This window comes from Notamacropus eugenii, chromosome X (assembly GCF_028372415.1).
Source record: "Notamacropus eugenii isolate mMacEug1 chromosome X, mMacEug1.pri_v2, whole genome shotgun sequence".
Lineage (NCBI taxonomy): Eukaryota > Metazoa > Chordata > Mammalia > Diprotodontia > Macropodidae > Notamacropus > Notamacropus eugenii.
In genome coordinates this window covers 43290131-43308293 of record NC_092879.1, presented here as the reverse complement: position 1 = coordinate 43308293, position 18163 = coordinate 43290131, and the positions used below count along the sequence as shown (strand labels likewise).

At 39.9% G+C, this 18163-nt stretch overlaps 1 protein-coding gene across 1 annotated transcript in view; it reads right to left on the bottom strand.

Annotated features, from left to right (window-relative positions):
- Positions 1–9095: 9095 nt before the first annotated feature.
- SLC25A43 (solute carrier family 25 member 43) overlaps positions 9096–18163 on the bottom strand; it is a 79560-nt gene continuing 70492 nt past the window's right edge. The window contains exon 4 of the mRNA XM_072626868.1: positions 9096–9555. Within this exon, the coding sequence (XP_072482969.1) occupies positions 9424–9555 (132 nt within the window). The 3' untranslated portion in view covers positions 9096–9423. The remainder of the gene's footprint in view (positions 9556–18163) is intronic.

Sequence of the window (18163 nt, the reverse complement as noted above, 5' to 3'; positions counted from 1 at the left end):
ATGAAGCAGTAGATTGAACATTCTCTTTCTACCAGTAATGGCTATAGATTCAGTTATCATTCTAGAATGGAAAACAGGCTGGCACGGCAAGAGGTTATGTGTGTGGCAGTGGTGGCAGCAATATAGTTCACCTCTGATGAAAGAGTCATCGAATTCCAGAATCTGGCTTTTATGTGTGATCCTGCTCAGAAAGGGACCGATGTCTCCTGTGTCCATACAGGTAAAGAGTCATGTCTGTAGACTTGTTACAGGTAAATGCAGAGGAAACATCTACCAAATGCCATTTCTTAGTCTCTACTGCTGGCTCACAGGTTAGAAACCAAGAGAATCTAAGAAATGGTACCGAGATCCACAAAACTGGACGGTGGACATCATCTTCAATTTGCATTTTACAACTTGCAGAGGAATGGTATCTGAAATCTTGCCAACTTGAAAAGATTCCATAGGAGGAAGGGCCTGCTTTCTGAGGCCTGACCTCCTTGAGTTCCTGGAGACTTAGTACCAGGTTAACCAGAGCAAGAGGTGCATGGCCTAGAGATACCAAACCTGGGATTTTATCAATGATATCAATTGTTCATTCATTTTCAGTCATGTCTGACTCTTCGTGACCCCATCTGGGGTTTTCTTGGCAGAGGTATTGGAGTGGTTTGCCATTTCCTTCTCCAGCTCATTTTACAAATGAGGAAACTGAGGCAAGCAGAGTTAAGGGACTTGCCCAGGGTCACACAGCTAGTAAATGTCTGAGTCTACATTTGAGCTCAGGTCTTGCTCACTCCAGGGCTGCGGTACCACCCAGCTGCCTATTATATCTATATATAGTTTTGTTGCTTTTTGTGTCTCTATCACAGTCCTTTCCTGATATACACACCTCTTCCAATTTCTTTTCAACGAAGCAAAGCAGCTAAACAATTATATATACCTGTAAAATGAAAGGGTTGGACTGGTGGGTCCCTTCTGCCTCTAAATCTAAGGTCTTGTAATCTTATTCAAGTAACCAGTGCAGGGATCATGTCTGACAGTGCATGTGACGTTCCATAGCTCAGAAGGGGACCCGGACTGGCTTTATAATTGATCTGAATTGGGCTGTGGTTCACTGTTGTTTTCAGTAATATTATTGTAGTCATCCTGTACATTGTTTGATTTGTTTCATCTAAATCCCTGTTTCTCTAATTTTCTCCTATTGGTTGATTCTTTGGGCGTGATAATATTCTGTTAAGCTCACGTACGCACAATATGTTCAGCTATTCCCGACTCTATAGGCTCCCACTGTGTCCAGTTCTTTGTTAAAATGCTATATGAATGTCAGTTCTCATCACCTCCATTTTACAGATGAGCAATCGGAGGCAGAGCTATGGTCTTTCCAGTAGCAATGTATGTCTGTGAGTAGGACTCTAAGGAAAGCTGAGCCCCACAGAATACATACTTTTGAATTGTGGTGCTGGAGAAGACTTTTGAGAGTCCTTTGGACAGCAAGGAGGTCAAATCAGTCAATGCTTAAAGAAATTAATCCAGGCTACTCATCGGAAGATCAAATACTAAAACTGAAGCTTAAATACTTTGGCCATATCATGAGAAGATGGGACTGACTAGAAAAGACCCTGATGTCGGGAAAGACTGAAGGTAAATGGAGCAGGAGACAGCAGAGGAGGAAACAATGAACATGGATGTACTTGGGGATTCAGCGCAAAATAGAAAGGCCCAACGTGCTGTAGCCCATGGGGTTACAAAGACTCAGTCACGAGTCAGTGACAGCAACATTTGAGGATGGGAGATAATATGTAACTTGTCTGTGGTCACATAGTAAATTTTTACTGTCAGAGGTAGAGTTCAAAGCCAAGTCTTTCCTGACTCTGAGTCTGGCTACCCGAGATGGCTAAAATGGGGGTGGGGGATGGGGGTGGCGCAATGCCATGAGCAGAGAAGAGAGAATTTCTGATTCTTCATCCACATGTCATGAGTCTGACTTTAGCTATGAGTATTAAAGAACTGGGGGTCAGGGTGGTTCATGACAGAGGGCAATGGCTCGGGATCTGGGTTCAGATCCTCTCTCCCACTTACTCCTTGAGTTCCCCACACTGAACAGAGACACCTGCTCTGCTCCCAGCCATGATAGAACAGGCAAGCTGCTGAGGTTGGGCTAGATCTTTTGACTGTTCTCCCTTCCTTTGGCCAGCAGCCATTAGGGAGGGAGGCCTAGCTGTTGCTGCACACAGAAGTTCTTTGTGACTTGAGGGAGGGATGTGGAGGCTTCAACCCTTTTTTTTCTGGAGTTTCTTTTTCTTAACCCACCTCAAACACTGCCTGGAAACTCAGTACAGCTGAGATGCCTGAGGACATGATTCCTAGGAAATTCAACTGACCATTAAACATTTATTAAGTACCTACTGCATGCTGAGCCCTGGGCATATAGAGAAAAAGCTCCATGCCCTAAAAGACTTTACATTCAAATAGGAAAGACAATATGAACACATATGCTTGTTAAAAATATATAAGGATAGGGACTTGATCTGTGATTCCATTTATAGAGAGATGTTCCAGAAGAGAAAAATCCCTTTACTGATGTAGATTGACGTCTTCTCTGAGATAGAGTCTCAGAGAGTTGCCTAGATCACTGAGGGGTTTAAGTGATCCGGTTAGGGTCATACAGCTAAGATGTGCCAGACTTGAACCCAGGATTTTCTGGCTTTGAGCCAGCTCTCTATAGACTCCATGCCATGTTGCCTCTGGAATGTATACCTGAATAGATACAAAATCAATAGGTGTTCCTCAAGGGTTTACTTTGTGCTGAACACCATAGTCTGCACTAGGGATATGAAGAAAGGTAAAACCAAGGTAATTTAGGAGCAGGGGTGCTGCGGTGGGGGAGGGTGAGAAAGGTGGGGAGGGTGTCAGGAAAGTTCACTTATAGGAGGTGGCAGTTGAGCTGAGTTTGCAGGATACCAGGAATTCTAAAGGACAGGACAGCATTCCAGGAATAGGAGACAACCGATGGGAAGACATAGAGAGGCAAACATGCTTCCCTGGGAAGGTTCATCGAATCCCCTAGAGGCCCCAAATTAGATAGCTGGGTGGTCAATCCTTTTTTTTTTGTTTTTTGTAAATTTTATTAATTTTAAACTTAAATACAAAATGAGAAAAGGAAAAAAGTTGTCATGTACACAGCATAACATGAGAGGATTTAATGTAAAACAATGCATTTCCATTTCAAGAAAACCTATATGATAAGTACTACATATTGTTTTCAAAGCTGGCCAACGTTGTTGGTTTTCTTGTTCTCTGCTGTGCACTTTTTAATTTTTTCCCCTCTTTTCCCCCACCACCCTAAAGAAGGCTACAATGAAGGGTGGAGATATACATACATACACATATACATATACACACATGGATAGATATCTCTGGACACCTATATACACCTATATACTCATATACATATATGTAATACCATATTATGCTTATTTCCACTTGTCATCTTTGTTTCATGGCTTTCTCCATCACCCCAATCTTTTCCATGTTTTTCTAAATTATCCAGCTCATCATTTCCCACACTTGAGCAATATTCCAACTGAATCATATCCTATCTGAGAGAATATCTATGGAAATTCCCCCCCCCCCCCCCCCAGTTTTCTGCATTCCTTCTTGGGTACACAGGTTTTATTTCTACAAGAAAAATTTAATTTAAAATAATCAAAATTATCCTTTTTACACTTCAACAGTGCTCTTACCTTATAGTTTAAGGTCTGATATTGTTGAATCTCCTTCCTTTGTATCTTTTTTCCCCCTGGTTTCTTTGAAGTTCCCTGACCTTTTGTTCTTCCAAATTATCTTTTATATTATTATAATTATTACATTTATAATATTATAATTATTTTTCCTAACAGTCAAATTTTTTTTAGTTATTTATTTGGGATGACAATGACTGAATAGGTTAGGTAAAATTGTCGTTTTAAAGATTATATTGGCTTTACCTACCCATGAACAATAAAATATTACTTCAATTATTTAGATCTGAGTTTATTTGTAATAAAAAGTATTTTCTGTTTATGTTCCTATAGTTCCTGTGTCTGTTCTGGCAGGCATATGCTCAGGTATTTTAAGTATTTGAAACAGTTTAAAACAACACTGAATAATAATGCTGACACATAGTGTAGCTTCTCTGTTTTTCCCTTTTGAATAAATCTATTTTAATTTTAACTTTGACTGACATCATGATCACTCTCCCTGCTTTTTTCACATCCTAGATTCTGCTAGATGGTAAATCCTTGGAGGAATGAGAGCTCTTAAGAGACAGCTCCTTTTGTGAACCTGGCACTCGGGCCTCCCGAAATCCTCCCCTTGGGGCAGCTTGACTCTTTCCCTCTAAGTTTTCCCCTTTGTTCGGTCTCTTCCCCCTCTCCCTATAGAGCCCCATTGCTTTGAAATAGCCCTGGGAGGTCTTTGAAGAGGGGGGGATGGAGTGCTGGTCTGTCATGCCCCCCCCCCTTGCTCCCCTTTGTCCACTGAGTGTGTATGGGTCAATATGAGGGTGTGTGTGAGGGACTGACTGTGTTTGAACATGTGTGAGTGTTATGTGAGTGTGAGGACGTGTGTGTGAGGGTGTGAATGTGCGTGAGAGGGCTGCATGTGAGGATGAATGTGTGTGAATTCATTCTTTCCCAGCTGTCTTTGTAACATGAGCTCCACCAGGCTTGCCTCCCTCTCCCCTCCTCCCACTTTGGGGCTGCTCTGAACAGTGTGACCCTTTAGCTTTCTTCTTTAGTACATGAACCTCAGCCTATTTAGGACGAGGCTACAGGAAGCCCCCCTACCCAGGGGGGGCTCAGCTCTCTGCAGAGATGGAAAAATGGTGCTCATTCCTTCCGCTCATTGCTGGTTCAGTCCCACAACCGGAATAATGGAGCCCAGAGCAGCTGGAGGGCTTGGGAAAGCCCTTCTGACCCCGCCCCCCCCCCCATTCCCAGCTGTGAGGGAAGGGGCTGGGGCTGGGGGCTGAGGGGAGGGGGACCGAAGGCCCTTCCCAAGCCCTCCAGCTGCTCTCCGAGCTCAATGACTTCATCCGTTTGGAATTGATCTAGGACAAAACTGGAGTTAAGCTGCCTCCCCCTCTTCTCTTCCCCTGCCAGGAGCGGAATTGTTGAATTCAATGAACTGGCGTTGATTAACCACCAACTTAGGTGCCAGGCTCTGTGCTAGGCACTGGAGAGCCAGAGCTAAAAAGGAAACATTCTCGGCCATAAAGAAGACCATACTTTGTGGGGAGAAGCAATATATGCATAGAAAAGATTTTTTTAAATCACATATACATAATTTTTTCTTCTGAATCATAGATTTTGAGTGGTAAGAGACCTGAGAGGCCATGTAGTTCCACTCTTTCATTGTACAAATGTGGAAACTGAGGCATTGAGAGGTTAGGTGACTGACCCAGCGTTACACAGCTAGAATGTGTAGGAGGAGGGATTTTGAAACGAAGGTTTTCCTAAGTACAGTGCCCTATTATACATCACTTGCATTTCCCAGTACATCCATTTTCCCTTTCCACACTCCACCTTTGCCATCTCTTATAACAAAGAATAAAAAAGGGGAGAAAAAACCCAGCTGAGCAAAGTTAACTAATGTATCAAAAAAGTGTAACATTATATACACTGTTGTACCCAGAGTACACCACCTCTGCAAAGAAAGGGGGGTTATCTTCTAATATTTCTTCTTTGGGGTCAAGTTGGATCTTTATCCATTCTCATTTTACAAATGAGGGAAACAAAGTCTCAGAGAGGTTAACCGACATAGTGGCCATACTTGGATTCAAACTCAAGTCCACTGACTCCAGAGAAGTTTGGTGGAACCTCACAGTCCTGCCATTTCACCATCACAGATGAGGGCTCCTGAATATATACTGTTTGCCTGCTTCTTAAAACCAAGCATAATATTGCTGGTGGAGTTGTGAACTGTTCTAACCATTCCGGAGACCAATTTGGAACTATGCCTAAAGGACTATTAAGTTGCATCTACCCTTTGACCCAGCAATACCACTACTAGGTCTGTATCTCAAAGAGATCAAAGAAAAGGGAACCGGACCTGTCTGTACAAAAGTGTTTACAGCAGCTCTTTTAGTGGTGGCAAAGAGTTGGAAATTGAGGGGATGTCCATCAGTTGCGGAATGGTAAAACATAGTAGCAAACGATTATGATGGAATACTATTGTGCTATAAGAAATGACAAGCAGGATGTTTTCAGAAAAACCTGAGAAGACTTAAATAAACTGATGCAAAGTGAAATGAGAAGAACCAGGAAAACATTGTACAGAGTAACAGCAATGTTTTGATGATGATCAACTGTGAATGACTTAGTTCTTCTCAGCGATACAATGATTCAAGACAATTCCAAAAAATTCACAATTAAAAATGCTATCCACATCCAGAGAAAGAACTGATGGAGTCTGAATGCAGAACAAAAGTACTTTTTAAAACTTTCTTTTTCTTTTCTTTCTTTTTTTTTGGTCTATGTTTTCTCTCACAACATGGCTAGTATGGAAATATGTTTTGCATGACTGCACAAATATAATCTCTATCAAATTGTCTTCTCAAGGAAGGAGAAGGGAGAGAGAGAATTTAGAACTCGATTAAAAATCAAATCTTAAAGTTGTTTTTACATATAATTGGAAAAATAAAATAAAAATTTTTTTACACGTGCATACGTCCTCCATCTCTGTCTTTGCAGCATTTTGTACATGCTGGTAAAATGTAAGCTGTTTGAGGTCAGGTACTGTTTTAATCTTTGTCTTTGTGTCTCATCTCTGACATTTATTAGTTGTGTGATCCTGGGCAGGTCACTCTTCTTCCTGTTTCCTTATCAGTCCTCCAATCTTGCATCTCCACATGTCTTTCCAACATCTCAAACTGGATGTCCAGTAGACATCATAAACTCAATATGTTCGAAACAGAACTCATTGTTTTCTCCCCTCTCTACCTCTTACCTTCCTTATTAGTGTAGGCAGAGGGTACCACTATCCTCCCAGTCCCACAAGCTCCCAACCTAAGAGTTATCCTAGTCTTTTCACTATCTCTCATGCCCCATATCGAAGCTTTTGCCAAGGCTTGTCAATATCATCTTTGCAACATCTCTCAAACATGCCTAGATCTGTGGTTCTATGAACATTCTTGCAAGGCAGTTAGGGAGAGTCTTACTATATTTATTTTATAGGCAAAGAAGTTAATACCCAGAGTGGTTAAGTGAGGACAGTAGCATGGAGAGTTAACTTTTCCTGTTGACCACAAAGAATATGAATATAACTTTCCACAGAAGGGCAGCTGACAGAAACATGAAGTCTCTCCCATATGTGTTCGACTGTGTGGCCCAAAAGTCGACCAGGGAACATGTGCCCTTCTGCCCCTAGAGACTTCTAAGCCCCACAGAAAAGCAACATTCGTTATAATTCATCTATGCAACATGACTAATGTAAAAATGTGTTTAATAGGAATGTATGTGTGAGGCCCATATAAGATTGCATGCCATCTTAGGGAGAGAGGGGGAGAAAATGTGGAACTTATGGGAGTGATTATAGAAAGCTGAAAACAAATAAATTAATAAATTTGGGGAAAAAAAGAGCAAACAAGATCATGGGGAGGTGAAGGCACAACTGGACTCGTTTCAGCCAGCAACCCAAGGGCAGGTCTGTTTCCTGACTCCACATTGCTCTCTAGAAGGAAATCCTGCCACCGGAATTCCCTGGAAGACCTCCCTCTACTAATGGTTTTGTGGAGGGGCTGTTGGTAATGACCAAGCCCTCTCATAAGAAGGGAGGCAGTCCTATATACTCTGATGTTACTCTCATAGAAGGGAAAGGACGGTAAAGGGATAAATATTTATTAAATATACCCTATATGCCAAGAACTTCATAACCTTTTTTTTTATTTTGAGTTCCAAATTTTCTCCCTCTCCCCCTCATTGAGATGGCAAGCAGTACGATACCCATTATACACATGGGGTCAAGCAAAACGTATTTCCACATTAGCCATGTTGTGAAAGAAAAAAAAGCAAGAAAAATTAAGAGGAAAAACATGCTTCAATCTGAGCTCAGAGTTTGGATAACATTTTTCATCATGAATCCTTTGGAATTTTCTTAGATCATTGTATTGATCAGAGTAGCCAAGTTTTTTACAGTTGATCATTTTTACAGTATTGCTGTAAATAGCATGGGCTGTTACTGGGTACAATATTCTCTTGGTTCTGCTCACTTCACTTTATATCATATTGTCTTCCTATGTTTTTCTGAAACCATCTCCCTCTTCATTTTTTTACAACACAATAATATTCAATCACAATCAAGTAGAATAACTTGTTCATGTGCTAAGTACTTTATAATTATTTTATCTATCTCATTTATCTCACAACAATCCTGTGAGGCAGGTGCTATTAATATCCTTCTTTTATAGATGAGGAAACTGAGGCATGTAAAGGCTAAATGACTTGCTCAGGCTCACACAGCTACTAAGTGCATGAGGTCAAATTTGAATTCATGTCTTCCTGATTCCATATTCACTGTCTCTGAGTCTTAGAACATAGAACATCAGAAGTGGAAAGACCTCAGGGTCAACTGCCCCATTGTCCAGAAAAGGAAATGGAGGCTGAGAGAGAGGAGACAATTTACCCAAGTTTGTATGGCTAGTAAGTAAATGGCAGAACAGAGTCTTGAACTCAGGTTTCTTGAAGGGATTAGAAGATATGATCCCCGATCCCTCTTCCAGCTCTCAGCCTATGAAATAGAGGCAGCATGGCATAGTGGTAGATTTGTTAGAGGATCTGAGTTCAGATCATGGCTTTGCCACTTCCTGCTTATGTGACTTTGACCAAATCCTTTCACTTCTTTGGTCCTCAGTTTCCTCTTCTGTAAAGTAGAGAGACTGGTGATGTGCTGGTGCAGGTCTGTGATCTCTGCTACTGAGGAGACCCAGACTGTCCTATCAGGAGTTCTGGAGTTCTGAGCTGTAGTAGGCCAAGATGATCAGACGTCTGCACTAAGTCCCATACAAATATGGTGATGCCCTGGGATGGAGGAGCCAGCTGACTCAGGTCTAAAATAGAGTAAATTAAAGCTACCATGTAGATCAGTATGTAGTGGGATCAGACCTGGGAGGGACTGATGCTTTCCCAGCCTGGGTGAAACAGAGGGATCCAGTCTCAAAAATAAATAAATACCATAAAAATGGAATTGGACTAGGTGCTTTCTAATATCCCTTCTAGCTTTAAACCTATGATCACCTAACAAAAGAAAATGCATAAGATACTTACAAGCACCCCAAATCAAAGAAAATATTTGAAAAATCCATTAGACTCATCAAACTCTCCTGAAAAGGAAAAGACACTGTTGACTACTGAACAAATATGTCCCATTCATCTTGGATCCACACCACCTGAACAACTCACAGCAATATCATGGAGGCTTGGCCAGGAAAAAGATCTTCTGGCCTCCAGTGGCATGGTCTTGTTCCTTCAGGTACAGGGCAGTTTTCTGGAGACCATCTTCTTTCTTCTTTGCGAAGCATGTTGCTAAGATCTCTTCTCCCTTTAGGAGGCAGATGCTACCTCTCAAATTCAGGAACCCTCTTCTCCCTTTTAAAAACTTTATTGTATTTTTTCCAATTCACAAAAATCCACCTCTTCTCCCTCACTCCTTTCCCCATCCCCTTTTAAGAAAGAAAAAAAAGACCACAACAAATATGTAAAACTGATTCCCACATTGGCCATGTCCAAAAAATGTCCTAATCTGCACCCTGAGTTCATCACATTGCCTCTCCATCAGGAGATGGCTAGATTGTTTGATCATGAGTCCTCTGGGATAGTGGTTGGTCATTGTGTTGATTAGTTTTTAAAAAATCTTTTAAAGTAAACCAAAGAACCTTTGGACTCAGGACCACCCACAAAGTAGCCCGAAAGTCTGCCAATGCTACTCTTGGATTGGTAATGTCTGACTAAGGCGCATAAAAGGAAATAGAAAGGCAGAAGGAGACATCCAGATGGGAAAGTAAGTCTAGAGGAGGATGGTTGTTGATATTCTTTGCCATTTTCCCCTCCTTTGGCTACCTTGTGAATCAATCCCTCACCATCCTTAAAATGATGCCACTTCTCACAAAGATCTAATTCATTTGTACTTGGCCTGATCTAGCTACTTTTCCCATTTTTAGTTTTTTCAGTGCCATTTCAACTCTGGCTCTGGCTCTTTTCTCCCTCTCAGTCTCTGTTTCTATCTCTCCTCTTCTCTCTCTCCCTCCCTCTCTCCCTGTCTGCCTCTCTCTATATCTATACATATATATACAAACACTGTCCTTGATGGTGAAGAATTTGTTAGAAAAATCTTGGCAGTCTTACATTTTTACTCTCTTTGTTATCCTTCAAGTTTCATCTTTAAATGACCTTAGGATGAATTTACTTCACTGAATCTCTTGCCAAGCTGTACAACTCCGAGCAAGTCACTTAACCTCTCTTTGCCTCAGTTTCTTTGTGTGTAAAAGGGAGATAATAATAGCACCTATTTCCCAGGGTTGTTTCGAGAAACTCTGAGATAATATTTTAAATTTTTTCCCTCAATTACATGTAAAAGCAGTTTTAACATTCTTTTTTTTTTTTTTTCAAATTTTGAGTTCCAAATTCTCTCCCTCCCTGTCCTCTCCACCCCACTGAGAAGGCTAGCAATTTGACATCAGTTTTACATGTGCAGTCATGCAAAACACATTTCCACGTAAGTCATGCTGTGAAAGAAAACAGACAAAAACCCCACCAAGGATAAAGATAGTAAAGAAAAAGCATCTTCAATCTGCATTTAGGCTCCACCAGTAGCGAGCTACTATTTGCGAAGTGCTTTGCAAACCTTAAGGCCCTTTATAAATGCTAGCTATTTTTATCATTATTCAAACTGGTTTTACTTTCCACTGCTTCTCTCTCTTGCAGGAGGTGCTGCTTGCTAATCTTGCATCATCCTTCTCTGTAAGATTTTACAAATGAGTTTATATTTAATCTGGCATTGCCCTTGGCTGCCATATTTCTTTGCTTAGCAGAGCACTCAGTTGTTTTCTGACTGAATTGGGATTTTTTTTAATCTTTTGGTCTCCCTATTTTGGTGATTTTGGAGGAATTTTTAATATTTTTGTTTTATACAATATATATTATGATATACTATACGTTACATACACTATATATAGTGTATATCATTGTGTAGTATATATGCTATATATTATTATATACCATAAATTATATTATTATATACTATATAATAAATATTTTTAATATTTATTTCCCCAATTACATATGGAAACAATTTTTAACCATTTTTTTTACAGTTGTGAGTTCCAAATTCTCTCCCACCCTCTTTCCTCTCCCCCATCATTGAGAAGGCAAGTAATTTGATAAAGATTATACATATGCAGTCCTGCAAAACATATTTTCATATTAGTCATGTTGTGAAAGAAAATTTTTTTATAGTAGCTGTTCTCATTTTTAGCTTTGTAAATTTTGATCTTTGCTCTAATACTTCATTGATCTGTACATGGACAGATGATTCAGGAATCATCAATAATAAATTGTTTTGCTTGTTAAAATATACTCCATTTTGGTTTTTGTGATGATATTTGGCTTTCATCATGTCCAGTTCCTTTTGACACTTTTCTGAAATTATTTCTGATAGATAAATGTGAGGCTTATAGTACCTCCAAGTCATTGGTCCCTCCTTTATTTCTTATTCCTGATCCATATTTTCCAATATATTTCTCTCCATCCTTACCTATTCCCACTTCTGCTTTGACATAAACACTTATCAAAGTGTATTTCAATTTAATTTAGAGGGTCTTATTGAGGTCTTTATAGAATGTCTCTATCTTTTCATCCTTTACCTAAGTCACAATTGTTTTCATGGTGGAGTTTTTGAGGATAAGTATAAGCTCTGCAATATGAGATCATCAAATGGCAGTGCACAGAGTTTTGGGCCTGTAGTCAGGAAGATTCATCTTCATGAGTTCAAATCTGGCCTCAGACACTTAGTAGCTTTGGGACCCTGGGCAAGTCACTTCACTCTGCCTCAGTTTTCTCATTTGTCAAATGAGCTGGAGACGGAAATGGCAAACCACTCCAGTATCTTTTCCAAGAAAACCCCAAATGGGGTCATGAAGAGTCAGACTCTACTGAAACAACTGAACAACATCATTTCTTGATTCTGCTTATTTCTCTCTGCATCATTTAATACAAATCTTCTCATGTGTTTCTGAATCCCTCCTATTTGATATATTTTACTGCAATGCTTCTGGGCATACATATGAGTGCTCCATTGAAGTTGAAATCCATCTGATGTGACTAAGAATTCAACCATATAAGCCTACCCATTCCATAAAACCCTCATTCATGCCCTCTCATAACTCAGTCTGTCAGAGCCTCAGACTCCCTTTGGTCTCATTTTTTTTGATCTGTAAGATGAGGAAGCTAGACTAGATGGTCTCCGAGATCCTTTCCAGCTTCCAATCTGTAATCCTTTGAGTAGTAGGTTTCTCACTTGGTGATAGATTCTTTGGTCAATGGTGTGCCTGAATATCACTATGTGTGTTAGTGTATGTATGTGTAGCAACCAGAGGTCACCACTGACCCCACAGCTGGGCTATATTAATTGTTGTTCACTCATTTTTCAGTCCTGGGTGACTCTATGTGACTCCATTAAGTGACTTGCCCAGGGTCACCCAGGAGAGATTTGAACTCAGGTCTTCCTGACTCTAGGTCTAGAGTTCTGTCAAATCACTACCTAGCTGCCTAGGTGCCTAGACTCAGTTCATATTGCCCTTTCACGTCCTTCTGGTCTTGGCTTCTCCTAACCATATACATTCAAGTGAAACAGTAACTAATATAGTAACATAGTTATCCATTTTTTAAAATAATAGTTGCCAAATCCTCAGAAAGTCTTCAGTTCCTATAGATTCTTTGGACATGCCCAGTTGATAATTACTTCTGTCTCTGCTACATTAGGACTGAGGCACTGTGTGATTCAGACAGCAGAGGCTTTTCAGTATTGGCACTTGTCAATTGACTTTTACACCAGCCTCTTGTACTCAGTATTTTTTTAGAATCTGCTTTGTTGATGCATTTTGTTTTTAAATCACAGTCATTTCAATTCCTCCTCCCCAAGTGAGCTCTCCCTTGTGAAAAGAAAAATATGTAAGCAAAACCATTGCTGGCTTCGCAACTGGGCTCCTGGCAGATAGTTCATCAAGGAGCAGGGCAAGTGGACTCAAGCAGCTGGCTGAGTTGGGCCAAGAGAAGCTGACTTGGTTTACTTTTTAGCCTTGATTTGTGGTGAAAGCTCTTTCATGTTATTTCTTGTTGTGGGAGTGGTAAGGGGAGAGAGGAAAGGGGCAGTTAGAGAAGGAGGGCCATTACCCATAATTAACCTCCTCTTTTCAGAAAGATGGCTCTTTAAATTCTCTTGAATGATCTTTTTCTCATCCCCCAATGTATAATCTCTGCCCATTTTCTTGGACTATTGAACACAGTGGATGGGTCACATATCATTAGAAAAGAAAATATGGGTCTAGGTGGTACTTTCTGTTCAGTGTTCCATCTCCTTAAAAGGAAAAAAAGAATAATATGATTTTAAACTCTTTGTCTTTTCTAGAGAGAAGGATATGTTCCACTCCTATGAATTTCTGGTACAAAACAAAATTTCTGTCACTATTTATCAAAAGAGGAAGGAGACAGATTTTAGAAATTTTAAATTTCTAAATTTAATCTTTAATAATTCTAAATTTAATATTTAAATTTTAGAAATAAAAGTTACTGGGAAAATGTAGATGAATGAACTCAGAACAAAGTAGTCAGAACCATGAAAATACAGATATAATGACAATAATATAAAGATGTCATTGAAAGACTTTGGATACTCTGTTCAGGACAGTGATCAATTGAGGATTCAGAATGCTAGATGTGAAGTATGCCTCACACCTCTTGTCAGAGAGGTGGTGGGATATAAGTGCAGAATGAGGCATACATTGCTCTCTATGGCCATTCTTGCTTGCTCAAAGCTTTCTGTGTCCTCTGGGTCCAGTGTTTTTAGAAAATTGGCAACTCAAAAAAACAAGTTCAGGGGACCCCTTAACAGTCCTTTACATTAGAAAGGAGTAAGAGTGATCCAGAGATCCATAAGTGACAGCAGCAAATATTTAGACAGGATGGAAAGAGCTCTAAAGATGCTTTCTGGATGATATTGGCAGAGGGTAGGTCTTGAAACTGACACCAAGGAGAAAGGAGCAACTCCTCCTTCTGGTATGGGGCGTCATAAGGTACGCGAGGGCTAGGGAAATGAAGTGACTTGTTTAAGGTCACACAGGCAGTGAGTAGCAGAGCTAATACTTCAACCCAAGTTCTCTGGATTTGAAGGGGGTCCCCCAAATGCATTATATCCTGCTGCTTGCTGGGGAGTGAGAAGGGATGTATTTGGAAGTACAGGTGATGTAAAAACAAAAGGTAATAAAGGTAATATTAAAATATAGTACAAATCTACTTTCTCTAAGAAGCCTTATCTGATTATCTCTCCCCAATTCTGATCTCTACTGTGTCTTGATACCATGTTCTATAGTCGGGTTTGATTACAATTGCTCTCATTTCTATGGCATTTTCATGTCTGTAAAGTATTCTCTTCCCAAAGACCCTGTGAGGGAGGTAGTGCAATTATTGTTGAACCCACTTTAAAGATGATGAAACTAAGGTTCAGAAAGGTATTCTTTGACTTTTCCATAGACATATAGCTAGTAAGTAACAGAACAGGACTCAAATCTAGCTCCCCTGATTTTGATCTGGCACATTTTCCACCACATTCCATTGCTTCTCTGCTAAATTGGTCTCATATCTTTTCATGTATATTTGTTCTTTTTGCCTCAGAATGTACAATCATGGGAGGTAGAGCCAAGATGGCAGATTAAAGGCAGGGACTCGCTTGAGCTAGCTGCCAAACCCCTCCAAATACCTTTAAATAATCACTCTAAACAAATTCTAGAGCAGCAGAACCCACAAAAGGACAAGGTCAAATAATTTTCCAGCCAAAGACAACTTAGAAAGTTGTTAGGAAAGATCTGTCACATCTGGGTAAGAGTGGAGTACAGTCTAGCGCAGGCTGCTCTAGTACAGACCTGGTGCCAGAAAACCAGGAGCATGCCTTGGGGCCACTGAATCTGCAGAGGCAAGAGTTGCTTCCAGAGCTTTTAGCCCATAGATGGTAAGGGTCTAAAAACTGGTCAGGAGATTACAGGGGTCTCTTTGCTGGCACTGGGGCAGGCCTCTGTTGATTTGCCCATACTCGGATCTGGGTCTTGATCCTGGGTGGCAGTCCCAGGATGAGGAGGAGCACTAGACCATCAGAGCTTGTGACCAGGGTACAGGGACCCTCCTCATAATTCCAGAGAAGAAAAAAGTGCTTGTGGTCACTCGCAGACCAGAGCACAAGCCAGGAGAATAGTAAACACCTCTCCTTAGATCAGGTTAGATGAGGGTTTATTAAACTTTTTCTACTCCAGACCCCTATACTAATATTTTGGCAATGTTCATTGGCATTGCATGGCCTGACAGCATACACAGTGCAAAGTGCACATGCTTTGTGTTCAGAACCAAGGCTGCAGTGAAGTTGCTCGATGCAACATGGGCAAGCACTGCCAGAAATACCTCAGATTCATTACGTGTTTGATTTTTAATTATTTTTTGGTCATTGAACATTCAGAAACCTTTTAGTGCTGCTAACTTTTTCGTGACCCCATATGGGATCACAACCCACAGCTTAAGAAGCACTACCTTAGGTCATATCACCTTGGATGAACTGAAAACTTCTAGGTCCCTAGAAGTATCTCTGAAAACAGGTGTTAAAAACCCCTGAAGCTTGGGACAGTTTGCCCTCCACCCTGGAAGCAGAGTCTTATTTTAACAAAGAATTAAAAGTCAAGAAATAGTCTGGGAAAATGAGCAAACAACAGAAAAAAATTTTGACCATAGAGAGGTACTATGGTGACAAAGAAGATCAAAACACACACTCAGAAGAAAACAAAGTCCTCAAAGTTCCTACATCCAAAGCCTCAAAGAAAAATATGAATTGGTCTCAGGCCATGGAAGAGCTCAAAAAGGATTTTGAAAATCAAGTAAGAGAGGTAGAGGAAAAATTGTGCAGAGAAATGAGAGTGATTCAAGACAATCATGAAAAATGAGTCAACAGCTTGAAATAGGAGACACACAAAATACTGAAGAAAATAGCACCTTAAAAAACAGAGTAGGCCAAAAGGTAAAAGAGGTAAAAAAAAAGTCAATGAGGAGAAGAATGCCTTAAAAATTAGAATTGGACAAATGGAAAAAGAGGCACAAAAATCCACTGAAGAAAAAAACCTTCTTAAGAAGTAGAATTGGTCAGATGGAAAAGGAGGTTCAAAAGTTCACTGAAGAAAATAATTCCTTGAAAATTAGAATGGAACAAATAGAAGCTAATAACTTTATGAGAAATCAAGAAATAATCAAACAAAACCAAAAGAATGAAAAAAGTGAGACTGTGAAACATCTCATTGGAAAAACAAAAGATGTGGAAAATAGATACAGGAGTGATAATTTAAAAATTATGGGACTACCTGAAAGCCATGATCAAAAAAAGAGCCTAGACATCATCTTTCAAGAAATTATCAAAGAAAACTGCCCTGATATTCTAGAACCAGAGGGTAAAATAGAAATGGAAAGAATCCTCCAATCACCTTCTGAAAGAGATGCCAAAATGAAAACTCTCAGGAATATTATAGCCAATTTCCAGAGCTCCCAGGCAAAGGAGAAAATATTGGAAGCAGCCAAAAAGAAACAATTCAAATATCATGGAGCCACAGTCAGGATAATACAAGATTTAGCAATGATACTTGTAACTCATAAGAACTTTCTCAGTATTAGGGAAGATAGAAGGAGTATAGGTAGACAGAGGGCACAGGTGTGAGTTGATTATGAAGGGATGATATCTAAAAAAGTAAGATTAAGGGGTGAGAGAAGGATGTATTATGAGAAAGGGAAAGGAGGAGGTAAGAATGAGATGAATTATCTCACTTAAGAAAAAGTTTTTACAGTGAAGGGGAGAATGGGGGAGGTAAGGGGGAGTGAGTGAACCTTACTCTCATCAGAATTGGCTCAAAGAGGGAATAACATACGCATGCAATTGGGTATAGAGATCTATCTTACCCTACAGGAAAGCAGTAGGAGAAGGGGATAAGAGAAGGGGGGTGATAGAAGGGAGGGCAGACTGGGGGTAGTCAGAAGAAAAGCACTTCTGAGGAGGAACATGGTGAAAGGAGAGAGAGAGAATAGAATAAACGAGGGGAAAATAGGATGGAGGAAAATGCAGTTAGCAATACTAATTGTGAAAAAAATTTTTTTGAAGTTTCTCTAATAAAAGTCTCATATCTCAAACATATAGAAAACTGAGTTAAATTTATAAAAGTCATTCCTAAATTGATAAATGATCAAAAGATATGAATAGTTTTCAGATGAAGTAACCAAAGTTATCTACAGCCATAAGAAAAGATGGTCTAACTCACCAGTGATTGGAGAAATGTAAATTAAAACAATTCTGAGGTACTACCTCATACCTATTAGATTGACTAATAAACAGAAAAGGAAAATGGCAAATGGTAGAGGGGATGTGGAGAAAATGGGGTATTAAGGCTCTGTTGGCAGAGTTGTGAACTGACTCAACTGATTCTGTCGAGCAATTAGGAACTATGCCCAAAGAGCTATAAAACCATGCATACCCTTTGACCTAGACATACTACTATTGGACACGTATCCCAAAAGACATAAAAAACCAAATAGGAAAAAGACCTATATGTATGGCATCTCTTTTATCGTGTCAAAGAACTGGAAATTGAGGGGATGTCCATCAACTGGGGAATAACTGAATAAGTTGTGGTATGTGATCATGATGGAATACTAGTATGCTATAGGAAATGATGAGGAGGATGCCCTCAGAAAAACCTGGAAACACTTGCATAAGTTGATGCAAAATGAAATGTACTATGTACAAAGTAATAGCAATATTGTAGGATGATCAGCTGTGAATGACTTAGATATTCTCAGCAATATAATGATCCAAGACAACTCAGAAGGACTTATGATGAAAATGCTACCCAAACCCC